Source organism: Watersipora subatra, chromosome 4 (genome assembly GCF_963576615.1).
Source record: "Watersipora subatra chromosome 4, tzWatSuba1.1, whole genome shotgun sequence".
NCBI lineage: Eukaryota > Metazoa > Bryozoa > Gymnolaemata > Cheilostomatida > Watersiporidae > Watersipora > Watersipora subatra.
The window spans coordinates 21,682,189-21,709,378 of NC_088711.1; the positions used below are offsets into that span (position 1 = coordinate 21,682,189).

The 27,190-nt window shown below is 35.4% G+C and overlaps 1 protein-coding gene across 3 annotated transcripts; it reads right to left on the bottom strand.

The window, feature by feature from the left end:
• Positions 1-589: 589 nt before the first annotated feature.
• Positions 590-26,757, bottom strand: LOC137393574 (uncharacterized protein KIAA0513-like). Of its 3 annotated transcripts, XM_068080193.1 has the most exons (12): positions 26,713-26,757; positions 20,728-20,768; positions 20,080-20,229; positions 13,454-14,251; positions 9,330-9,482; positions 8,833-8,881; positions 8,684-8,728; positions 7,158-7,302; positions 5,797-5,938; positions 4,319-4,387; positions 4,022-4,116; positions 590-1,189 (listed from the first exon to the last, which is right to left on the bottom strand). In XM_068080193.1, the coding sequence occupies exons 4-12, from the start codon at positions 14,248-14,250 to the stop codon at positions 1,140-1,142; spliced, it is 1,545 nt and encodes a 514-aa protein (XP_067936294.1). In that variant the 5' UTR covers position 14,251; positions 20,080-20,229; positions 20,728-20,768; positions 26,713-26,757; the 3' UTR covers positions 590-1,139. The 3 variants fall into 3 exon arrangements, with proteins under 3 accessions (XP_067936294.1, XP_067936295.1, XP_067936292.1); XM_068080194.1 differs by lacking the exon at positions 26,713-26,757 and having other exon boundaries at positions 20,080-20,155; positions 20,728-20,770; XM_068080191.1 differs by lacking the exons at positions 20,728-20,768; positions 26,713-26,757 and having other exon boundaries at positions 20,080-20,585.
• Positions 26,758-27,190: the final 433 nt, after the last annotated feature.

Sequence of the window (27,190 nt, forward strand, 5' to 3'; positions counted from 1 at the left end):
CTTTTTGATAACATTTTGGTGCCGTTAATCATAAATCTTCAATGCTGGCCTTTCCAACAAAGATCTTTAACAGCTGGTTAACAGGTTTGTCTAATTTAACTCTTAGAAAGTCATGTGATTAGCTGACTAACAGATCGTATGAAGTACTTGGTATGCTTTTTTATAAAATTTAACTTTTGACTGGAGAAAATTGCGTATAGATTACCCTTTGCATTGAACCAAAAGTAGTAATTTGCCAATGTAGTGATTCTTTTTCCTTGCCTGAATCCGATGTTTCGCATTTCTCCCATCTCCACACTTTCCAAGAAATTGAGGGTAGCCAAAGTTCTTTTTTTAATGACGGGTCACTGGCAGCTATACGCATCAGACTGTGAATGTGATGCCCTCAAGGGCTCTTAACAGCTTGCCAGAAGTTCATAATAGCACGTTTGGTCTTACATATACCTAATTTCATTGTGCCGGTGATATCTCAAGCTAGACATTCAGCTAGACTAAGATTCAATGCTACCACTATTTTGCAATAACACCTGACCACAATTCTGTTAAGTCATCTGATGAAAACATATTCTAATAAGGCACATACAAACGGTGTTGTATGTTAGTATTTATTGCTAAGACAATGATGTGCTAGTTTTTCACTATCCAGCAAATAAAATTCAAATATAACATTTCTAAAAAATAACTTTAATAGTATTTAAAACAAAAAGCATGCGTATAATATTGAGATTTGACAACATGTTTACAATATAAATGCGTTCTAAAAATATGTAACATATTTGCCATATGGTCATGAGACAATCGCGAGAGAGATTGCTTACGTTATTAAAGATGAGAGGTCAGCAAAATGCACTCTTCAGCTCACAAGTAATAAGAGTTAGAGAACTGTTTGAAATTGAATATTGCAGTTGAATGGTGGTAGAAGTAGCAGGTTACTAGTTAGGTATCCCAGTAGTTTACTAACTAGAGATAGGAAAAGTAGTAATAGTTCAGATAACAGAATATGTATGCTCTATACTCAACATAGTGATCACAGTAACTACATCAAATTACTTCAACAAAATAATGACCAAAAGATTAGCACGAATAAGTTGGAATGAAATTTGTCACGGGCAGGAGAAGACAATAACCATAACTTGAGTTTAATCTTGGCTCATACATTCCATGCTTTCTTTCAATATCTGTCTTTGCTCTGCGTAAATTCAAGAACAGCGTAGAGTGGTATAATATATCCTATAGCGTATGCAGTAATCAATAAATATTTACCAAGTTGCTAATACGACTCATTGAGTTATATTATAACTCATAGTAAGCGGTCATAGCTCGAGGGGAACATATACTCCTTGACAGATATAAGAAAGTAACGGACAATATAAAATACCTAAACCATTACATATTGTGTCAGCCGATGAATTTTCCAATGCAAAAATTCCAGCACTTGTTTATTTCTAAATCAAAATAGTTTTAAACACGCAACATTTAAAGTTTGTTGAGTCGTGATATTAAAAGTACAAAAAATTCACAAAATTTTTAAGAGAAGGCAGTATAACTTGACTTAATTTAAGTTGTAGTGAGTTGCATTGCATATCTCCTTTATCATCATCTTTACCTCTAAACCTACACATAGATAGGGCTGCACTTCTGTTTTGCGTGTCTTTAGTATACAGGAACAAAAACCTTTTATTGATTATTTTACTAAATATGTTTTTCATTTAAAATTAATTTTTTTAGTGTTATATATAGTGCACTTGCTTTAGCTGCAATATTGGTAAGTTACAGGTTTAGGTTGTGGAATGAATTAAAAGAATTGCTGCTTTTTTAATAGAATATTTGCTCCTACATACTACTACTACGTGAATGTAGAAATGCAAGAACAGCATTGTCATGCCATATTGAGAGTCGTGTTCCCATGATATAAGAATTTTTATGAGAGAATAGTGGGATTTGTACTAGAGTCAGAATAATCGATTAGCTTGTACAAGAACACCGACATTCTATGAGGTTGTATTTATCAGCAAGTTATACAACGGTACATAAAATAACAACTGGTAAGACAAATGCTTAATTGCTGGTAAAGGGCTGTCAATGGTGAATATGCAGAATAACTCAAGAGCTGTTCAACTTACTGATTGAGAGTCACACCTCGACATGCAAAATTACTCCAGCGGAAAAATTCCTTAATGCCAAAACTTTCTTCTTATAAGAATATACTGTATTTTGCTCAATTTGCCCACAAAACAATAATAAATCCATAGTTAAATTTAACATTAAAAATGCATGTATAAAACTACATAAAAAGGCAAAAGCGAAAATCTAAATTAAATGCAAAAACTAAATTAATATAGTAGCAATTAGTAAAAGGTTTTTGTTATTAATTCACTTAAAAGACACGTGAACAGAAGTACTGACTCAACAATGAGTAGGTTCAGTTGTATAGTAAATGATTAAAATTTGTGGCAAAAACTACAGTAGATATAATTTGGAAGAAATTTTTCTATATTTTTTAATTATTTGTATGTTTAATTTGTAATTTCTACAAAAATTTTTACTTACAAAGATATAACATTGTAAGAAAATTGGGATGTCATACAGTGGAAATTATGTGGAGACAAACATTCGCTCAATCTTAAGCAAAAATATGTTTGTCTATGATTTGTAGTAATAAAGGTAATTTGTAAATTTGACAGTTGTTTTCTCTTGTTTTGGATGTAAACATCCAAAACACCTTTATGGAACACCTTTTTCTAACAGCGAATCAACATGGCGTGTAAAAAACCAATACAAACAGAAGCTAAGTAAGTTTACAAGCTACATTTAGCTTCTGCATATTGTACTGCAAGGCTAATTCACCAACCTATACGTAAGGTTACAGTCTGTGCACATTGTACTGCGAGGCTAATTCACAAACCTATACGTAAGGTTACAGTCTGTACACATTGTACTGCGAGAATAATTCACAAACCTATACGTAAGGCTACAGTCTGTGCACATTGTACTGCGAGGTTAATTCACAAACCTATACATAGGGCTACAGTCTGTAAAACAATCTTGTTTTATTGCAACAAATGCTCAGCTATACCATATATGCTCACATATACATCGATGTTATGTATAAGTAGATAAGTATATAAGTAAAGCAGATAGGCATTGGCCGGCATTTAAAAACAAAAAAATTGCATTATTATAGCCATCACTCATGGATAAGTCAACTCCGCCATTCCAGAATATTTTGGAACAATTAAAGCGAATCTGAATCGATATTTGCTATTCAGGAATCAAAACAGCTCAAAATTAAATTCTTTTAATAAATATAATAAATAGTATTCTCTGACATGTTTTAAATGAGATTTGGCATGACTCGCTTCCGGTAATAATGTTTACTGACTGACTGCCTGCTAAAACATGAGGTATGCAGTGCCCACTCACAATCTCGTGTTTGCTACTATGTGGGTAGCAAACAAACAATAGCAGTATCTATAGAGCGAGGTCTAATTAAATGTACTTGCATTAGACTATTCAGAATTTACAGTTGTCAAATTTCACCCAACCTTTTTTCAAATATATTGCTTGTTAGATGCAAAACCAGCCACTGGCAGAACAGTACAACAATGACGGATGCCTTGTTATGATTGTTATGATTGAGCGTGCTGCGTAAACTTGTTAGCTGGTAATGTATACTGTATTTTCACTGACATTTAATAGCAATAATTCTGTGAAGCACCTTTAACATTTATATGATGCAGCACTATTATTATGAGTGTTTGTTATGGCTTCATAACGTGATGCGTATATTGCATGTATAATAACAGAGTTTTCTTTTCATATTGGCATTCTATTCGGCTCAGCTGCAACATGTCCATACACATTACTCATGCATCAGCTGACCCCAAAATATTTACCTTAAAATCATCTCTCGAAAACTCGACTTATACATGAATATAGATAGTGAAATATGGTTGTTATAATACTTGATCATTTTGTCAGCAAACGCAAAAGATAACGCAAAGATAAATTGAAACTTTACCGTCAGTCAAGTCGCCGATAGTAGACTGTTTCCTTAAGAATTCTAAGCACCAATCCATCTCCAAGCCGAATGCTCTCATATTGTACAAAAATGTTCTACAACATATCGATTGAACAATTCACATCTAAACTTAATAGTGTAACAAAATACAAGTGTAAATGCTGCCTTAAGTTAAAATTTGTTTGTGAGAAACTCGACCTTGAATGAGAGGTCAAGTTGAGAGGCTGCAAGTGTTAGACCTTGAAGCAGCAACGTAAACCTCTTAACCACGTATAGGTCAAAGTAAATATTTCTCACCCGAGTTGACCGAATATTACATTCCTTTGAAATTTCCTATCTTGATCTTCATCATCGGCATCATCTTTGCTGCCAATAAAAAAGTTGTTAATAGTCTTAGCAACCTTAGACCTTTACACAATCAATACTATAGCTGCAAACTATGGCTATGCTTTGAACAGTTTCTGCAATCATAAACAAAAAGCTCTCAACAATACATATGAATGGTAGATTACTTGGTAATATTATGGTCATGAACTACTCGAGTGTTGCATTCATTGCAGTTAGCAAAATAATTAAAAAAATTGTTAAACAGATTTTCAAAAAGATATCATACTGAGATCACAAAAACTCGCTAGCATTGGTCTGAAGAGATAGAGATAAGCAGAGAGTAAATAGTACCTTCTAAAACACAGAAAACATGTTTATTAGAGTATGAAGCATGAACAACATGTTTCAATGACCACCAATACTATAATCGATACTGACAGACAGAAAATAGCAATCAACATATAATATACCCAGTCTCCAAGTTGGATATTTCACTACATGTTGATGTAGGTGAGTGGTTGCCTCCCCTTGGGCTGCTAAAATGAACATTTATGAGTTATGTTCTTTTTTGTTGCGTTTAGGCAATGATATACAGTGGAGGCTGTATATCATTGGTTTAGGTTAGTAATGGAATTTTTCGTCTGATTAAAACATGGATGATATGATTTAAGATGTCCTTTGTTGATGAATAACCAACCCCTATGGTATATAAACAAAGTAGAAAAGCCTTTGGACTCTAACTTCCCTTATTACCCGCATGTGACAAAAAGCCTTGTGCCTTTTTTCTATAGTAACTCTAAAACAGCAAACGGTGGAACGGATCAGACTCGACTCCATTTTTGACACTAGAGCAATAACTATACGAAACTAAATAAAAACCACAAGTATTAATTTGGAAAGATTTATTAAGACGCTGTTGCGCATTTGTATTGATGAAACGAGTATTGATTAAGTTTTGCAACTGTAAAAGCTAATAACTCCTTGAATAGACATTTAACATGTAAAGTAAGAATCAAATATTGATTGTTATTCTTGACAAGTGTTTACTCGCTTTACAACTGCTAAGTAAAAGATCTAACATGAGCAGAGTGTCATGTTAGCACTTTGTGCTCTATCATGAAATCTATGCTGCTAAACATCACCTGCTGTACAGCATTGCGTAACCTCTTACAGAATGACGCTGTTATAAACAGGCACCTACAAAGCGTACCCGTGGGGACCTACGTCAACTATGACGACACGATCAAGCTATAATTTATAAATATTTCTGACTTAACCCTCCCACGCAAACACCTGCGCACTTTACGAACAGCCGTAGTGAACTAAAACAAAACATACAATAGCACCAAACTAGTTGGCTACACTTTGTCAATGTGCATTCCGCATGCCTCGATACAATTTGATACAAAGAAAAACACCGGAGTTGATGAATTGGTGAAGGTGCTTACTTGGTAGTTAAAGGCTTCCTTTCTCTCTCGTTTTGGACTGACTCATAGAAAGCTGCATTCCAGTATCTCATTGATTGCCATATTGGCTGATTTTTCAAGTAGCTGAACAAAAAGTTTTTCTGAACCTTTCCCGCTTGTGATACTACAAAATATTCCAATAGATATTTTCAAAAGCAAGTGGAGATTACATACATGTATATACACTGACAACGCGCAGCAGGCAAAGTCCCTTCACTGAAATTATGAAAGCAACTTTCTTAGTGCAGCAGTTAAAACAAGACAGAATGAAAAAGTAAATTAAATTGAACATGCAAAAAGCTTTATTTTGACATCAAAGACTCCCAAATCAAACATCTGCTTCTTTTCAACTTAAATAAACTTGGTGGCAGATTTGTTCAGTTAACAGTATATTAGCTTAGCGCATAACAGTGTCAGCGCATAACGGTGTCAGCGCATAAAGGTGTCAGCGCATAACAGTGTCAGCGCATAACGGTGTCAGCGCATAAAGGTGTCAGCGCATAACGGTGTCAGCGCATAACGGTGTCAGCGCATAACAGTGTCAGCGGATAACGATGTCAGCGGATAACGGTGTCAGCGCATAACGGTGTCAGCGCATAACAGCGTCAGCGCATAACAGTGTCAGCGCATAACAGTGTCAGTATATGACAGTGTCAGTACATGACAGTGGCAGTACATGACAGAGTCAGTACATGACAGTGTCAGCGCATAACAGTGTCAGCGCAAAACAGTGTCAGCGCATAACAGTGTCAGCGCATATCAGTGTCAGGGCATAACAGTGTCAGTGCATAACAGTGTCGGTACATAACAGTGTCAGTGCATAACAGTGTCAGTACATAACAGTGCCAGTGCATATCAGTGTCAGCGCATATCAGTGTCAGTGCATGACAGTGTCATACATAAAAGCGTCGGTAAATGATAGTATCAGTACATGACAGTGTCAGCGCATGACAACATCAGTATATAGCAGTGTCAGCGCATGACAGTGTCAGCGCATGACAGCATCGTACATGACAGCGTCAGTACATGATAGTATCAGTACATGATAGTATCAGTACATGATAGTATCAGTACATGACAGTGTCAGCACATGGAATGGTTAGAGTCAGTACATGGTAAGTTTAATGCCAATACCAAGAGCATCCAATAAATGAATTACTACCTTGGTGTTGATGTCAAGGCAGTGCTACAAATCCATTTTCAACAACAAATATGACTCTGAATATTTATAAAAATGAATCTGTGATTCTGTCCTCAAAGCAAAGCATATGTATGCATTTGTAGAAGAATGTGACTCATTTACATACTTACCATTATAAAAAGCAAAACATGAATGTATTTACCTTCATAGAAGAAAGTGAAGCACATGTTCATGAGTATAGTGGCCGGCGTAAAGTCATCAGCCTCATCACATTCAAACAAGACGACAGCGAAATACTGAACCAGTTGATAGAATGTGTGCTCCGTGACTGCCCTTTGGGTTCCTCTCTGCATTAACATTGGTAAATAGCTACTCATACATGCTAAATTCAGCATACTATTTTACATATATGGCAATGCATATTGATCCCATGTCAATGTGTATTTGATATAAAGTATTTAACTGGAATTACGGTAGAGGAAACTTGTTGAGAAAACAACAGCTAGCATGTGCTTCTAAATAGTGTAGAGCAATAGGCAGTACGCTATACGCAACTTGGAATAAACAGATCTCAATCTACATAACGATTAACGACGTTGTACTAAAGCCAAAATAGTCGATATAAAATAGCAAAGCATATTTAGAAGAATTGAATTTAGGGTAATGAAATCAACACAGAGACATTTCTAGCTAAAGACTAATACAATAATGTAAAACTAATCCGAAGGACGTTTCCTCATAAGTTAGTACTACACAGATATAGCTCCTCATATGTTAGTACTACACAGATATAGCTCCTCGTACGTTAGTACTACACAGATATAGCTCCTCATATGTTAGTACTACACAGATATAGCTCCTCGTACGTTAGTACTACACAGATATAGCTCCTCGTAAGTTAGTATTACACAGATATAGCTTCTAGTAAGTTAGTACTACACAGATATAGCTCCTAGTAAGTTAGTACTACACAGATATAGCTCCTCGTAAGTTAGTACTACACAGATATAGCTCCTCGTACGTTAGTACTGCACAGATATAGCTCCTCGTAAGTTAGTACTACACAGATATAGCTCCTCGTAAGTTAGTACTGCACAGATATAGCTCCTCGTAAGTTAGTACTACACAGATATAGCTCCTCGTAAGTTAGTACTACACAGATATAGCTCCTCGTAAGTTAGTACTACACAGATATAGCTCCTCATAAGTTAGTACTACACAGATATAGTTCCTCATAAGTTAGTACTGCACAGATATAGCTCCTCGTAAGTTAGTACTGCACAGATATAGCTCCTCATAAGTTAGTACTACACAGATATAGCCAACAGCTGATCCCAGAATGTAGTTTGCAGTGAATCAATGACCACCGCAATTGAATTCATTAAATTAGTTTTTTATTTTCCTTGTGAACCTAGCTCTCTATTAACATACCCATTCTATGGCTACTTCATGAGCTCTTCGTAAAATTTTAACTTGGACTTATACAAATGCTATTCAAAACTATTAACTGATGTGGAAAGATTCCCAATTTGAATTTCTCAACTCGCTTAATCCAAAGTCTGTAGTATACATGCCCAGCTACTGCAATGTTCATTTAGCAGGCAAATATACCACTCTAGTGGTCATGTAACAAGATAAATACACCACAATAATTTTTAGAAACAATTATTCTGAAATACGCAGACGAATGAAACTATAGAACTGAATGGGTAGTAGGTAACAACTTACATTTTGAGATATGGCTCGAGCAAAATGAAGTCGAAAGTTCCCATCCTGTAAAAATTTTCAAAAAATAACAGGTACGAAGAAAATGAGGTCAAACTATTTTACAATTATCACACAGAAAATACAGTTGTCACGTCATGTCATAAACTCACCTGAACACATTTTCCAAACTTTGCTTTGTCTTCGCTGCTGTTAGAATTGCTAAAAGACACAAACCTAATGTAGAGACTCCTCTTGTGCATATCATATATACACAGACAGGTTAGATGGTTCAGTGACAAGAAATGTCGGTATTTTTAATTACCCACAAAGCGCTAAAAGGTCAAATTATAGCAGCTGAGCTATCCCATAAGATTTCCTATTCATCTCACACTGCATGATAGCAATAACAATTATCTATAATAAGTAGGCTGCTATTATAGATTTGTGGACACGCCAATAATAACCCTAGAGCTTTATATGACAAAAAGCACAGAGCTAGACATAATAAAAACATGAAGGGATCTATGATAAAAAACATAGAGCTGCACATAGTGCAAAAACAAAGAACTATACTTGTGCAATCTGTTTATAATGGTCTGCATGATGGTGAACTAAAAAGTCCCACCATTGAAGCAAAACAGAAAAAATTTAAATTTAATAAACTTACCCAGAGAATATATTGCCAACAAATCTTGTGGCAAATACTTTTACCTCCATGGACTCATCGTCTTCAAAAGAAGACGAAATGGAGTTAAGAGAGCCGAGGGAACATGATCTCTTAGAAGCGTGCTCTGTATATATTGGCTCCGAAGACTCATCCCTATGTAAGAAACAATTAAGTCACAGGAACTAACTGGCAAAGCAGTTGACAGTTGTGGAAGACCACTACTGCAGTACTCTCCAATCGTGGAACTACTGTCAGTGGAGACAATTACTAAAGTGCTCAATTGTCATGAGAAACAATTAGTAAAATGGACAACTATATTTGGACACTTAGAGCTAAGTGGTAGGTAATATAGCTGGGCTGAAAGTATTATTCCCCATTTTAATGTGGGATAATAAACACAGACAAAAACATTTTTCACTCTGTAATGACATTTGATTGGAATAATACGAGTCACATGACCTACACGTTATGGATTATTTCAGGTCGTATTAATTGCCAGAGACGGAACCCATGAATTGAGTGGGACAACTTTTGTTAAAGCAAATTTTGTGTAGGTCAACATGCGTGTACATGGGTGCTACTGTTCCGGCAGCAGTATTCAACTCAAAAAATGTCATAGAAATGTCAAGCTAGAGGCAGATACAGCACAAAACTGACACTCTGCCGTGAGCAAATAACACCATAGATCAGCCTTAGTATAACGGTTGAAGCCAGTTTGGGCACCTGCAGCGCAGCCTTCCGCTAGCAAAACCAGAGACCCAAAAAACAAGCCAACAGAGTGACATTTAAAGCAAGCGTCAATGCAAATGGGTTTGCTCTGCTTGCTTTTTAAGAAACTAACCAAATCATATCTTCACTAACTCGCTGTATTAAAAATCAATCAGGGCGATTAGATTGACTGCATGTATTACCAAAAAGATGCTTATGGTAAAAGTTTGATCGATTTTAATAAATCTAATACTTTTCTAAGATGGACCAAATAAACAGTTTAACAAAATCTAGAACAACTAAAAATATAAACGCTAACTCATACACGGATTCACATGTTTAGCGAAATTCAATCATCAGGCCATACTGCAGCTAGTCGTACACCTTTTAATTTCATACCAACATAAAATAAATAGGTATGCTTTTGCCTGAAAAAGTAGCAGCCTATCGTATTTAATAGTGAAATGGCTTATAGAATTCCTAAAGTCACACAAAAACTGAAAAGGCTACGATGCTGCTGCCGAAGAATGCTACAGAGAACCCGACGAAGAAGCAATCCATACTTCAAAAGATAATTGAAAAAGATAATATACCTAATGAGAGCTTACAAGATTTCTTTAAGGCAATTTCTTAAAGTAAAATAGTATGGTAGGAAAAATTAATTAGGCAAATCTAATAACTACTTACGAGAAAACCAGGCATATTTATAAGCAGATGCCAAATAATAAAATTGCGCAACTTGCTATTTCAACCAGGAAAAATTCTCTATGTATTTTTCAAATAAACTTTTGTACAAACGTTGAGAATATGTTTGTGAAGAGGTGAAAGCGCATTGTTAATGATACACTAATCTTGCCAGAAGGAGTGACAATCATATGACATGCCCTCTGATTATGTAGTAAGCAAATCAATGAAAATACTATTTGTTTTGTTATACTAGATAAAGCGTGAACTAAAAATGCTCCATTTTATGATATGTAACAGCAATTGTTGCTAGGAAAGAACTTGAGAGGTTTTACTGGTGGGGAAATTTTCACACTTTGATTTTTAATTATCTTCCTGCCCAGCCGCACTGCCTTGAGCTTTAGATTAATAATAACCTTGTCCATTAACTTTATGTACAGATACTTGATGAGATACGCATTTACAGTACATTCATATTCGCTAAGTTACAGTATTTACATCAACGGCAAGAGCTGATAAAAACATTGATCACTCCTCTGAATATTATGGGTATAGGCCAAAGTCAACTTTTGGTCAAAGTCAACTTTTAGCCAACAGCAAAGTTACATAAATACTGACATTCGTGCGCATAGTCGCATACTGACAGAGACGGCATCAGTATTTCCTGTTGTGTTGATTGCACGAAACAGCCTTGCAGACATTTACATAGTTGGCATTTACTTCTTGAACCCTGATAAGCTTGAAAACCCTTGAACCCTGACTAGATGGCTGTATAAATGCTGGTCGGATAACGTGCTGGTTGTATAAGTGCTGTGTTGTAAGGCTTTTACTGAGTAAAATTTAACCACTAATTTTTCATGATCAAAACCTCGTTGTCACTTGTAAACTATATAAAACCTTTTCTCACGCTCACTGCTACTTGAAGGAATAATCACTATATTCAATGCGTACTCCAACTATTGCTCACTAGGGACAGTTTTGGACTATAGACCATGGACTAAGAGCCACCATAAAATTGATTACAATTAATGCAGGGCTGAACAGACTCTACATGATAAACTTATTGTTCCTTGACAGAGGTGTTTTAAAAAACAGACAGAAGTAATATTCATGGCTGCATTAGTAACACTGACGTTAGCAAGTTTAGAAGTCTTTTGTGTCATTCAAATAAGAGTTTTTCAAGCAGAGTTGCTTTTACTGTTTCCAAATCAGCAACTAAATTTTTTCATGAAATGCAACAAAATAGATAACTGTATGTCCCCTCGGCCCCGTGCCCATATCATCTAGCTTCCTGAAAGGACGGTAACTATCTTCAATACAGACATGATGCTTGACTAAATGGTTTGAAAACTTTCTCTCAGAAATTTACGCACAGCATATTATTTTATTACTAAAAAGGAAAGCTTGTTATTAAACAGATGTATCTCGTGTCTGATTCATCTGAAATAAAATAAAACCAATCTTAGACTCTTGATGGAAAGTAGGCGAGCTGCCAGGTACTGACTAAAAAGTAAACTGTATACGTATATGTCTCAACATTTGTGGATCATATTTAATGATTGAGAAGTACAGTAGACGAACGGACTACCATGCTAAAAATAGCTTGGAAACTGTTTGCTAATGCAGCCCTGTGAGCCAACATTACAGAAAGGTCATTGCAAAACTGGAGGACACCTCGGGTAACACGAGGTTCAGCTTTTGTGCTGGTCCAATCACAATGCTCTAAAACGGCTAAATAATATTTAACAAAAAATACTTATAACAGTGGTTTCATTAAACTATATAAGAATGCCAAAAGAATGTTTCACAAAAAATGCAGTACTTAGGTAGTGCCAAATGACCTATTTTGAGCAAACATCGCCAATGTAGCCAATTGATGCTACATCAATGTGAGTGCAATGCGCTAAATTACTGAAGGTCTTAAATTACTTCCAAGATTAATAAATCGTAGGTGAAGACTGTCATAGCCATTTGTTATGATAGAGGCATCTATTAGACATGCTGTGATGCTGAGAAGAGAAACCACTACCATCATAGTTGCTCAGCCTCTAGCATTCTATGAGAGACTAGAGGCTTAGGGATATTGCAAAAAATTGTCATGATAACAGGGACTAAGAGGACTACTCAAAACCTGATATTTTAAACAATAAAGTAAATTGGTAACGATGAATCATGTATCAGTATGAATTAATAGCGGTAAGACAACTTTTTTGCTGTCGTAATGCTGAAACCTGTTTCGGAAACCTGGAGCCCATTAAATTGGAATCGTTGTGATTACCATAGACTTAATCTTTACTACATGTATGTTAAGAGCTGTGTCTATGCACTCGCCTGTCCAAAGCCACACTTGGAGGTTAGGAAAAAGGTTGTTTAAAATGGGATTTGAACTCCCAACTTTCAACTTGGCTAACCAACACCAATCGACCGCCCATTAGTATATCAGAATAATTGTACACATAGGTATTACACCTGACAATCTATCACGGCACACGAGACTGTAAGGGCACTAGTATGTATTATAGTAAATTGCTAGTTTCATGTTTATCAATAATGGTTTTATTTTAGTAGTATTATTAAGTTTTAATGCTAGTGTTATGCAAGACCTTAGCAATAAAACTGAATAATACAACTAAAATAATTACATATCTGAATATAACTTTTATATCTTTATAATATTAACAATGAATGAATTGAAACACATTGAAAAAATTAATGAATCGTCTCCTACTTACCCTGATGACTCGTAGCCGAGTACCTGATCCTCTTCTCTATGAACTACTGTCTCTGCTCGACTAGTTGCTGCCTGGCTTAAATTCTGCATTGAATCAAAGTTGATAAGATTTCCATTAGGTAGTGCCAAATGGTTATTGCTAGCCTTAGCCCCTTCAGCACTTTTCTTAGACGGTGCTGACTTGCTCTTTCTACTGTGCTCAGCAAACACGAACTCCTGCACGGCCGTAGATGGACTGACGATGCTTGTGTCAGAGTCAGGAGGCATAAGCCCATTTTTGACATGAGAGGCAACTGTATCCAGATATACCTCCTCAGCGGTAACACTGTCCTGCCTCTTGCTAAGTTTTTTTCGGCAATTTATGGAAGGCGCACCATCCGTTTCACTGGAATTGATAACAAGCTCACTTGTCTCGCTTGCACCACACACGGCTGCATCGCTTTCATCGCCAGAACTGCAGTCGGCTGTGTCTATTAGAGGAGCGCATTCAGGCTCTCCATCCGTCTTATTCAACCCTGTCGAGCGTTGCCCATTTTCATAGAGCCCGACTCCTTGCAGCTTTTGTTTGACAGCATTCATAAAAGAGGCTGAAGTGCTGGCATTGGGCGAAGGAGTGACGGGGTCTCCCTCACTTTGATCGTCTGGAGTGGACTGGGTAGACTTTATCTTAGAGGTGAAGTCATTCCAAAGACTTGCCCGTTTCGTCGAAAGCGACTCAAACAGGTTCCCAATGGGTTTATCTTCTTTATCCTTGTCAGGGTCAGCATTCATGCTTAGCCTTCTCTTTATGAAATCCATCCTGTTCCAAGAAAAAAACACATGTAATACGTATCGAATAGACCATCTGCCTCAACAACTCTTGAGATGTCGGGGCATAGCACTTGAGACATAATTTCAACTCTATGACATGAAGTAAAGTCAATTTCGCCTTTATGTTATGCTAGTAGCTAATACAACTAGCATCACATTGATCACCGGGCCTCTGATCAATACATCACTCGTCTAAATCCCAGGCACCGTATAGGAACTTTCTTTTGGCTTTGTCATGCGTCTTACGAAAGGTGTGAAATAATATCACCAAACTAACATGACAACTGCTGAACATTTTAAACTTAAATTATAAAATTCCCGTATTATAGTGCAAACAATATCATTACTGAATAAGTTTGTTTAGGGTATAATACTGAACAGATTGGCGAAGATATGGTTTAAATTTTGGCGAATGTCGCAGTAATGATTTGCGATAGTTTCACCAATTGACGTGATAAACTGTCAAGGATAATAAGTGATCTTGACTTGCTAAAGAGCGCCTAGCAAGATGTTTTTTATTTAAGTTTTGCGCTCAAACTAGATGACAGGGATTGAATTAAATAGAAAATGAAAATGTTTTCATGTAAAGTACAAACTTTTTGCATGCCTGCAACAAAAACATGTTGCCTGCCTAAGAACCTTAATATTAGTTCTCAAGGTTGTATGTCTGACTCGATGTACAGTGTACACCAACTGGTAAGTAGACACAACATGTGCTTACACAAGGATAATATGTGTGTCTATTAAATTTGCCTTCAAGGAATAATAGTACAAATTTTGAAGTATTTCGACATGCAAATATTTAACTATGCTCGAGACATAAATCTTGACACGCAGTCTTTCTTTTGCACTTTCATATACCGCGTCTCCAAATTACTGCCTGGGCTCAATTGCAGGGAGTTGAGTTTACCAAATCGAGAAAACAGGAATAGACTAAACGGCAAAACGATATTCATCGGCTTCATACATCCCTAGAGATATCATATACGAGTATGTATAAACATCACATGAATATATTACATACATATATATGTGAACGCCTAGAGTAGAGCAATCTCATCTACAAACACATGCATGTTTAATATTACATATACATGTCAGCATATAAACTTTCCAACATATGATGTAAAATATGAGTCAATATGTGACCCTGCACCTGAAGCAATTTCCAAGATACAAAGTTCAGTTTCTTGCAGCTTTATAGGTGAAAGAAAGTTCAGTTTCTTGCAGCTTTATAGGTGAAAGTTAAGTTGAAAAAATTGAAAAATTAAGCGTAAAATTTTTGTAAATACTATACATACATAAGCGAAGTTAATTCAATCATCAGCTATTCTATGTCACACTGTGTATATCTATTGCCACAGCAACGGTAGAACCTCGACTGTAGAACTTCGACTGTAGAACCTCGACTGTAGAACTTCGACTGTAGAACCTCGACAGTAGAACCTCGACAGTAGAACCTCGACTGTAGAACCTCGACTGTAGAACCTCGACTGGAGAACCTCGACAGTAGAACCTCGACAGTAGAACCTCGACTGTAGAACCTCGACTGTAGAACCTCGACAGTAGAACCTCGACTGTAGAACCTCGACTGTAGAACCTCGACTGTAGAACCTCGACTGTAGAACCTCGACTGTAGAACCTCGACTGTAGAACCTCGACTGTAGAACCTCGACTGTAGAACCTCGACTGTAGAACCTCGACTGGAGAACCTCGACTGGAGAACCTCGACAGTAGAACCGCGACTGTAGAACCTCGACTGTAGAACCTCGACTGTAGAACCTCGACTGTAGAACCTCGACTGTAGAACCTCGACTGTAGAACATCGACTGTAGAACATCGACTGTAGAACCTCAACGGTTTATACCTCTTTTATTGATCATTACTCCAAAAATTTAATTTTTTACATATAATTTTTTTAATTTATCACATGCATTTACATTTGCACGATTTATTTGGTTAATGCAGTCTAATTGCCTGCAGACGTAATTAAGGAGTGATCATAGGTTTTAGAGCTGTGGAATGACTTGAACAAATTACAGCATATTTCTATAGGTATACTTGCTCTACCATATAATTATGTTAACACTTGAAACAAAGCAGCTCTCAGAACTGATAAACTGCATGCAGAGGTTGAAATGTATTACATGTATCTGTGTAAATATAGATAGCGATTGTAAATGTATGCATATGCATGCATGTACACATAATACATGCATTTAAATGGATGTTACGGATAAGTATATGCGTGTAAGTGGATATATTATATGAACACTTGTACATAAGATATTGAATGCAATACTGTATGCACATGCCAACAAATGGAGATCAAACCATTTATGAGAGACTGTGAAAATGTGAGAGGCAATCGAACCTGTGTGATTAACTATAAAATTAATCCTGCCAAGTTGAAACATACAGTAGGCCTATAAAGTACAAGCATTAATTTGATGCATAGTTTATAGCAAATACCTTAAAAATTACTTAAATTAGAGATGAACAAGTCAGTTCAAGGCTACTTGGAGACTGACAATTGCTCCCGCTCATCACTGTGTGGCTAGAGATGTTAAAATGTGTTTATATATATGCATTAATCAAGTCATGCTGTCATAATTAACCAACAGCTATGTACTCTCGATATTATACATCTAAATAATGTGTGTGGTGTGTGTGTATGGTGCGTGTGTGTGGTGCGTGTGTGTGGTACGTGTGTGTGGTGCGTGTGTGTAGTGCGTTTGTGTGGTGTGGTGCGTTTGTGTGGTGCGTTTGTGTGGTGAATGTGTGTGGTGCGTGTGCGTGGTGCATGTGTGTGGTGCATGTGTGTGGTGCGTGGTGTGTGTAGTTCCGTATATCCAGCTATAGCTTTTAAAATCTTGATTAAGATTTCACATTTTATTGGATTTCAACCCGCGAAGATCGCAACCGCCTCTTGGGGATTCAATTGCCTACCCACAAGTCTACGATAGCTCTTACGATTTACAGCTTTCACTATATGGTGTATACACCCTTTTCTCAATAGCACGCGCTAAATGACATATTAATTGAAATTCTATTAACTCTATGAAACATGATGATTTTTCGTGTTTTCTTGAACTTACATTTCCGGTTTGTCGCAGTGTTCGATTGCTAAATCGCGGTCAAGGCCAATACTTTACACCGAACGATTGTATTATCGAGTAGGAATAGCCTCTACATTCTCTCCGTTTGGTCAGACAAAGACAGACCGATATCTCACTTTTTACATTTGTACCAGAATCGAAAGGTACCAATATCATCATATTCGAAGTTTTGATAGAGAGCTTCTGCTGGAACAGTAACCTTTTTTACGCACACACGCACACATAGTTCTATGCATGAATTGTTATTATTAATTCAACATATTCAGGATTTTTATTTTGTTTTCTCAGTTTGTATTGATTGTATCATCCCCAAGTCATCTTTTATTGCAATCGTAGCAAAACAGACTTAATTTAGCTATTACTTGCTAATTATTTCATGGTTACATTTAAACACCTTTACAGTTTGATTTTTCCTCCTAATTTATTTCAACAAAACACTTATTTCATGATATGAAATTTAAAAATTGCAATCGTTTGAAAAAGTTTTAACATCTTGGCAGTTTTTCTCTTCTTTCTCTTAATTCATTTGAGCTGCACAACAAACTTTTCTCATGATTTGGTTTTTAAAAGTTAGAACGATAAATGTTGTATAACAATAATTTTCTTATCCAAAGACTATTTTATTACCGGGCAACGCCGGACAATTAGCTAGTATTTATATATTATATCTCTACCTGCACATATATGAGTATGCAATACCTGTATTTACATATATTATATATATACAGTCAAACATGGATAACTCGAACTTCAAGGGACCGAGCAAGTGTTCGAATTATCAGAGCGTTCAAGTTATCAGAGCACTGTCACAAGTCCATATATTTACTTATTTATTAGTAGATACATGTACATATACAAACTATAATATAAATCAAAAGCACAAATGGCTTGTTTCAAATTAAATGCTTCTAATGTAAAGTTTAAAACGTTTTCATGAAAAAGTATAGAGATTTTTCTATCACTTGAGATTGGTTTGTTGTTTGAGGTGATGTTATTGCCAGGGCGTTTTTCAGATTGACATTGGCAAAACTTGATCGTTGTTGAAATGCTCAAAAGAAAAGACATTTTTTTCTTTTCGGGTTTTACCCACGATCAATTTTGCCGTTTTTTCTTGAAGTTTATGCAGATTACCTTACTTTACCTGGGATTCGTTTAGAGCAACACTCCGAGGCAGTTCAATTAGAAGTTTTACGGTACATTCTATATCACTCACGCTTTTTTAATAGATACTTATTGAATGTACACACGTATTCTGTGTTTAGGTCAAATGATGAATAGTTTTTTTGTAGCTCAGACAACGTATACGTTTAATTACAAGAATTTTTAAGACGATTTAAACATTCAACATTCCGACGTTGATTCAACACGGAATCAACGTCGGAAAACTATTCATCACGGGCTAGCTGGGTTACGCCACGCGCTCAAGGATTTTCGCCACGCACATACAAAACAAAAACAACATGCGATTTTTGTTTTGTATGTGCGTGGCGAAAATCCTTGCACGCGTGACCCGGCTAGCCCGTGCTATTCATCGTATCGCAGTATAAATCAAATTTCACCAAACTTTTAGAAAAGTCGTTGACAAAAATATTTTGCCGATGGTGGTAATAACGACGCTTATGAATTACGAAAAGATGAAGTTTACCTCTATGGCTTTGAATAAAGTGATTTTCTAAAGCGATAACAACCGTTTCGGTAGCCGTTGGGCAAAAAAACAGTTCGAATTAACAGTGTTGAGTTCGAGTTATCTATAGCAATTTATCATTACATGGGAACGGACCAAAGGAAATGTTCGAATTAACCATGTGTTCGAGCTATCCGTGGACGAGTTATCCATGTTTGACTGCATAAATATAACTTATATTTATTACATACTGTATGTATATATATATATATATATATATATACACACATTTAACTTACATTTCGTTACATTTTTTACGTTTGTCGCGGTGTTCAATTGCTAAATATTGCTAAATATATATATATTGTAAACATGTATAGGGGCAGGGCATGTATAGGACATGCATATATGTATGTATTTACCTATATATTATATACGCTATATTATATATATTATATAAATGTAAGTGTTTACATATATATATTATATATTTACATATATATTATATTATATATATACTATATATATTATATAAATGTAATTATTTACATATATACGTATGTATATATTATATATGTAAATATAGGTATTACATACTCATATAGGTATGTGCAGGTAGAGGTACAATATATGTATATAAATATAGATGCTATATGTATAGATGTACAAAATGAGATAAACCAAAATATATATATACTTATGGCAAATGTACCAACAAAAAGATGCTGAAATTGCATCAATAGTGCCAGGCTAATTAACACAGCCTGTCACTTGGTTTGTAGCAGGTCTCTATGCAAGGGATGCAACCTGTAGCATTCAAATTGAGCAGCTTTATTAAGTTTGAGGGCTACTGCCTTTAGCCATAAACTTTGAACATCAGCTTGTAAAATCACTTGTGAAAGGTTCCATTAATGTATCCTAGCTGTATAATAAAGATGGCTCAGCCAAATCTTTCCTAATCCAACCACAACCAATATAGGTCAACTGTGCTATATATATTCAAGGAAACTTAAAAGATGGTGAGTACTCTAGCAAAAATACCTTGTTATTCCTGGAAGAGAAAAAGAATGTTACCTTGTTTGGCCAGAAGAGAGTCTTGAGATACCGGCCCTAGCTTTGCAATGGCTCCTTTACTTCCAGTCCATCGACGCTACAAGTCAAAGCTCTGATCAATAAAGGAACTTTTCGTCTCGCTATTTCTCTCCTTGTTGCACAGCCGTGTCGCTAACAGCAAATATCAATAATATATCCTTTCACAATGCTCTCTCCTAATACTCCACACAGGATATTGATTCGCTCGCCAAATTACTGATCATTCAACAACTATAAACTTCAGTAAAGTAACCATACATGTGTACAAGGCTTGCCGGTTGTCCAGTTGGAAAACCAACATAAGTCTGAAAGCCATTCAGGCAATCTAGTTCAAGTAATAACGATTTACACTACCGCGTCAACTGCTTAAATTATGGTACATCCTGGGGGCCTGATGAAAATAGCAAAGGATGTTAAAGGCTGGGGTAAACTGAGTATAGACATGAAATTATCACAGAACCTAAAAATAAATGTTTTATGATCATCAGCCAAATGTGTATGTAGCTTGACTATAAATTCTAGAGTTACAGCAAGAAGCTGCGTTGACTTCTTTTGTGCATATCCACAGTATCTTGAATGGCACTGTATTCTTGTAGTGTCATAGAACTTATCTAATATATACAGTAATACCTTATTTGTTGTGTCTTCACATCCTTCAGCGCTTGTTTAGCCTAAAATACAAGTTGTAAACATTTTTACTTGGTGATTTGAAACAATATTTTGTTCAAAATGGAACAAGCATTGCCTAAAGACATGCTAAATGTCGTGCAATCGATCCAAGATTTGCTAATAGCAAGCGGCAGTCAGGTCTCCAAATGCCAAATATGCTAGAACAATAATCATCAAATTGAAGTGGAGTACATAACTCCCAAGTCAGATGACTAAATAGTTTACTATAACTACTACAAAGGTAGAAGCTTGGCAGTCTATTGCATGTCTAGTATTATACCAGCAACAGTCATGTACACGTATCATCAATACATCTACATGTTTACTTTGTTGCAAATCACTGCAAAAATGTAGACTCACAGGGTTTCTGAAAAGTACAAACAAAGTAAATCCAGGTGGCGTTAATCAAGAATAATGATAGCTTAAGGATGTTTTGAACCTGTCAAAACATCCTTAAGCTACCCAGTTGATAGCTTATAGTGAGACATACTACAATCCACCAAGGCAAGCAAATGATAAGTTTTTATTCGACGATAAGAATAAAATATTGGAGGATTACTGATGACATGGTGGTTTTTAGTTATTTCTTAGTCATAGAGACTCTTTAATGAGCAAAAAAGGACTGCTTCAAGATTTAGTGTGACTATTTTTAGTTGACCAGAATGCACATGGCATTCAACAGCCCAGTTTAATAAAACTCCATTATCCATCAACTTATTTATAATGCACCCATGTAGTGGATACAAAAAATAACAGCAACACTCACATAGGTAATAGAGCATTAAATACAGACAGCTGCCTGAAATATATGAAGTAAAATGGTCTGCTACAGAGAATAGAAAAGGTTTAATAGCCAATACAAAGTATATAGAATATAAGCAAACAAATTTAGAAAAACTGGAATTGTCCAAAATGTGAAGCAATGAGAAGCCAATTCCTGTAGATAAATAGCACAAGTTTTTGCTCTAGTTATATGTGAATGTTTGCTATACTCATTTAGTTACAGTTGTCAACTACAGTGGTACAAGCTTCCCATTTATAATAAATATGGCAATGTAGCATTACGAAAATGGACATGCATCACATTTTCTGCTTTTTTCTTCAGGTCATAATATTCACTTCAAACACTTTTCAATAAGGCATTATCCTTAGCCTAAGCTATTTTGAATAGATTACTAACGCAGCATGAGGTTATCTGAAAATACTCCTATCCTCACCTGCAAACCCTAGCAGGCTGGAAAACTAGCGTTTAGAGCAGTTGGTAGCTATCACCAATTAAGAAAAAAAAGGCAAAGGAAAATGTCGAAAGAGTACCCATTCACACACACTGTCATTTCCCAATCAATAAAAAGTTAAAACACTTGAAAAGGTGAAATGTACACATTCTTTTTTAAACCGAACAACATTCAAGCACCCAGAACAGTAATAAAAGCAATTTTAATATACACTGTGCATCAAAGCGATTTATTGAAAAGTTTAGTTTACTCATAATGGGTATAGATATCGTTTATCAAACAAGCTCAAGGCATTTTACAACTGATCTAGATTCTGGGTTTAAGTTCACCATTCATGCTCAACCTACAGCTGTTATTATTGTTGTTATATTTTAACAGCCATGAGGTTTGCTCAACAATCACAATTGAAAATGGAATTGAAATCATGCATTATAATTTTACAAAGAATGATAGGAAGAATCTTTTCTGTGAAGCACGACCATTCTCATCCCAATAAACTTGTGAAATACTTGTCAAGATTTTCATCCGTCCCGCAGTTGAGGTATTATTATTATTTTGTATGACTTGAAACCTTTAATGTAAGTCTTTCATGACTATTTTTACATATTTAACTTCTATTTTACGGTGAACAGATTTGATAATTTTATCTACAATAATCATACATGTTTAATACTTTTGAAAAAAACTTAGAATGAACCTGCATTAGATGATTCTAAGCAATTAATTTTCAAGCATATTAAAAAGAAACTCAATTGCGGGACTAGCTGTTACGTGGAAGGATTGTGACAGTTTCCACATTAGCTGGTGCATTTAGCATGCAGAAACCAGAAAAATTGCGCCTTTCAACTTTTTCCAGTACTTACACTGCACAAGGTATGGCTTTTGTGAAATAACTTGAGTAAAAAGCTAGCTATGTAGAAACTGAGCTTAAAAGAATATCTCTACTTACACATTTTAACCAACTTTCACTCATCATATACTGAAAGCATAAAATATTCATGGAGAAAGAATCTTTAGTCATTTTAAAAACACTAATACCACATTATTATGCTAAAAATAGGTTCCCTATTTGCTATTTACTGGAGTAAATCTGTTGGTATGCCTTACATTTTTGGTTAATTGCAATGACGAACACATCCTGTTGTTAATTGTTGGTGTGATTTTGTACTATTGCATTAAAACTGATGATTGCTAAAGTATGTGGGTAAGCAGTACACCTGTGACTCATTTTAAAATTGTTTACAGTTTTACCATTTTTTTAGGTCATGGTCTGTTTGGTAATCACACCTTTAATATAACTGGCAAAACTGATTATGTGGGTGTAAGATGAGCTTAATGACTTCACGTTTATAGAACGATAAAATGACCATGATAATACTCCTGGCATTATCAATATGCAATTAAACAATCAAACAAAAAAGTGTCTACACTGGCTACTCAGCTTGTTTTTTATTGTCAAATTAAGGTAAGGTCGATATTTTTAATATTTTCCACTGGCTAATTGTTTGGTGTTTTAACTGTGTATTACGAATGAGAATAGCATGCTTTTGTTGACAATTCTGCCATATAAACTAAAGAGCAAGATATGCACAGATTTTTGCTCTCACATACAGGTGCTTGCTAGTGGTTTGCCTGCATGTAGTGAGCCAGATGGCGGCTCGCACCAACAGAGCTCCAGAAAAACTCACTCAGAAAGCATACTCATAAGTCACTTAATCTGGCTCACATTCGTGTAGATAGTAGAGCAAGTAGAGGTATAATATATGTACCGTATATAAATATAGATGCTATATGTATAGACGTACAAAATGAGATAAACCAAAATATATATACTGCTACCTTTTTTACAAATAAGGTAACATTTAGCAGTACTATCACATGGCAACAGGGCAAGCATAAGGTCTGTCATATAATAACAAATATATAGATCTACATGTATATTATGAATATACAGTAAATACTATTATAACGTAAACCTCTTTAACGTAAATTCCACTTAACGTAAAAAATTTATACAAAGGTTTTGCTTCGTAAGCAAAGGAAAGGTCGGGACCAGTTATAAAGTTCTATTTGAATAACGAGAGCCCCATAGTTAGCCTTAGAATATCATTTTTTCTCTTGTCACACTTGGGAAATAAAACGACGTGCAGAGGTATCTCTATTATATATGCTAGTACCCAGGCGGTCTAGAGTGTTGTCAACTATCATCAGGTGTCACAACAAAGCACAGAGAATAAGTAGCTGTACAATTATCCAAAAATGCCTAAAGGCGGTCGATTGGTGAGTGTCGGTCTAGCAAGGTGAATGTCATGAATTTACGTCTTGTTGAAAGCACTCTTTTATCCTAATCTTCACTTCAAGCAGAAGGACGAAAAGACATTGCTATTATTATAGTAAAGACACCTTTTGTTTGACTTTATTTTAGATGTATACAATATTCTTTCTTTTTGCAACAACGACATTGTTGTATAAGAAAAAAGTGAATTCAAATTGACATTGAAGGTTTGCACTCCCTCAATGTAAAATTACTGAATCATTGACCCTACACTAAGTGCAAATTAAGAAGAAAAAAGTTTTTGATACAAACTAATAATACCACAATTATCGTAAAGTCATCACATTAAAAAGTTGATAGTAATTTTTTTTCGTTTTGAAGGGCCACAGGGGTAAGTTTGGGAAAAGCATAGAATAAGCTATTTGCATGTATTTTATGCTTCATACTCTGTAAAATCCCTATGACGTAAATGTTTCCAGAATGGATTATTTACGTTGTAGGGGTGTCTACTGTATTCATAATTATTCATAAGTAAACTTAAAAGTCAATCAAATTTTGAACAATTACTGACTGCATTCACAGGTAGCAATCAACAGTTTGACATACTGCCCATCGTTATAATGAAAAAAAATTGTTTGTCCGCTGTGCAGGTTTAAATTAACTAGTGAAGAGAATGCAGAAAATGAGACAAATCTCATGTATCATGAAATCAATTGGTACATCCGATCTATCAGTTGTAGAAAAACACCATCTATGTTCTTACGCGCAATTGTGCTTAATAAATGATAGAGCCGAAGTGAACAAAAGGTTTTAATGTCAACATTTAAACATGCAAATAATTCAAAAAAAGAATATTCAACCTCAAAGGGAAAGTACAGAAAATGGTCAACCATATGATATTATTTATTTAAAGAAGTAACAGGCGTCACAGGAATGCCTCACATGTCAAATATGTGATCCCCAAAGTTGGATTATAATGCTTGCAACAATGACGGTATCACTATTGCACTAAGACTGTGAACAAAAGTACTGGTACAACCTTGGGTAAACAGTTCAGATTTTCTGAAACTACTATATTTGTATACTGCAGTTTGGTTCCCACGAATAGTAATAATAGTAAAAAGCTGAGACTAAACTTGCAAACATACTCAAACCAATAATTTCGCTTTGAGCTCAACTCACTTGAGAGCCTATTATTTAATGGACTAACTTAAATACTTACTTTCAAGTGGCTCAAAACATTGGTCAACTAAGTGACCTTAATCGCAAAGCAGCAGCTCTATCATTTAGTGTAATTAGGTTAAAAGTCAGATGTATGGCCCAAGATAGTTTAAATTATCAAATACTTCACATAGACCCAAAAAAGGTTTATAAAACTACATCCTTTGATTACGATGATTCAGTTTTAGTTACAATAATTGAATGCAATGGGAATCGGCTAGATTTTGTGACAGCAAAACAAGAGTAAATGTTGACTTAAACGTCATTGCTGTGTAAGCAGCTTTTGTTTAGTCTGCTAAGAGACATCTCAAATTTTATATTAGATTGTTTTTTAAATGAAATCAGGGCACATTGAGTTTAACAGAAGTTTGCCGTATTTATTTGCTGTCATAAAGAATTAAAAAGATATGGTAATGTCAAAAAGTAGCCTACACTGTTAATTATTAGGATAAATAGGTAAAGTTACGAGTGCACTGCAAATGATTAAGATAAATAAGCAAACGTTTAATCAATTAACTTTTTTATACAGCGATTTTAATGTTATTTAATGGATCTATATCTATTTTTTCATTTCAGCCTGTTCACATCTCAATTTTTCTAAAATTTATCTGACGTCTAGTTGAAGCTTGACTCATACAATCCCAACAATAGTAAGATTGATTATTAAACATAACTCATATCATTGTTTAGATTTCCTCCTACAGACCAATTTTAACACTAGATGATCAAGGAGGTAATCAGCAATAAGTAGAAACAGACGCTATACACGAGTTCACGCATAATACCTCATGCGTAGAGCATGCTCTTTCACGCGTTTAACCACAGTTGTCTACAGTACGCTTTCTAATGAGCCTCCAGTCATGGCATGGCTAGCAAAACTAAATTTGGAAAAAGGCCAGTTTTACGATAACTCAAGAGTTAAATAAATAATGATTTGAAAGACTGAAAAAGAATGCCTTGGATAAGTTGAATAATTTAAATAATAGCTCTTGCCTACAATATTATATGGCAATATTGCATGCGCATGTAAGACACTGTTATTACTTGTTAACTGGCCACAAAACTTTATTGAATCTGCCTAAAATAGCAAACACTTATTTATTAAATATTACATCACAATTTAAGACGATCACTATTTTAGATAAGGTTTGTTTTCAAGCTTGCTGCTTAGAAAGCGGTTACATACACATGACAAAAAGGCTAAAAATATTTTACCTATTACATTATATCTAGACCTTCACGCCTCTACTTGTAGGGAAATCCAAATCAAGCTACAATTCAAAGTTCTTCTGCATAGCTTGCGCATCGCAAAATTTACAACCTCCCTAGCATTTCATCAGCAATCTTGAATTGCATCAGCCTCTTTGACCGCGTCTAATCCAAGTGCATTGCATCATCCAATCCAACTCTCAATGGATCACAATAGAGTGACTTGCATCAGCTTCTCATACTAGTTACTGGCAAACAAAGCAGATTTGTAAATGAATGCAGTACTCCAACTTGTGTGTTTACCTATTCTACATTTGACAGTGGCTTTTTCACAATATAGGCTTATTATGAATGCACCGGAACAGTGAAATTAAAATCTAATACTAATTACTGGGTCCCATCCTGAGATGTTTTGAATAGTCACTTCCACATCTTCTGAATATGTGTTGCTTGTATCAGCAGCATATTTCTACAGGAAACTACC

Bases quoted from the DNA above. Each gene is read 5' to 3' on its own strand.
- LOC137393574 (XM_068080193.1), bottom strand. From the start codon at position 14,250: ATGGATTTCATAAAGAGAAGGCTAAGCATGAATGCTGACCCTGACAAG. The intron at 8,882-9,329 runs GTAAGTTTATTA...TGTGTCTTTTAG, and splicing joins GTTGGCAATATATTCTCTGG to CAATTCTAACAGCAGCGAAG. The intron at 7,303-8,683 runs GTAAGTTGTTAC...ATGTTAATGCAG, and splicing joins CTCGAGCCATATCTCAAAAT to AGAGGAACCCAAAGGGCAGT.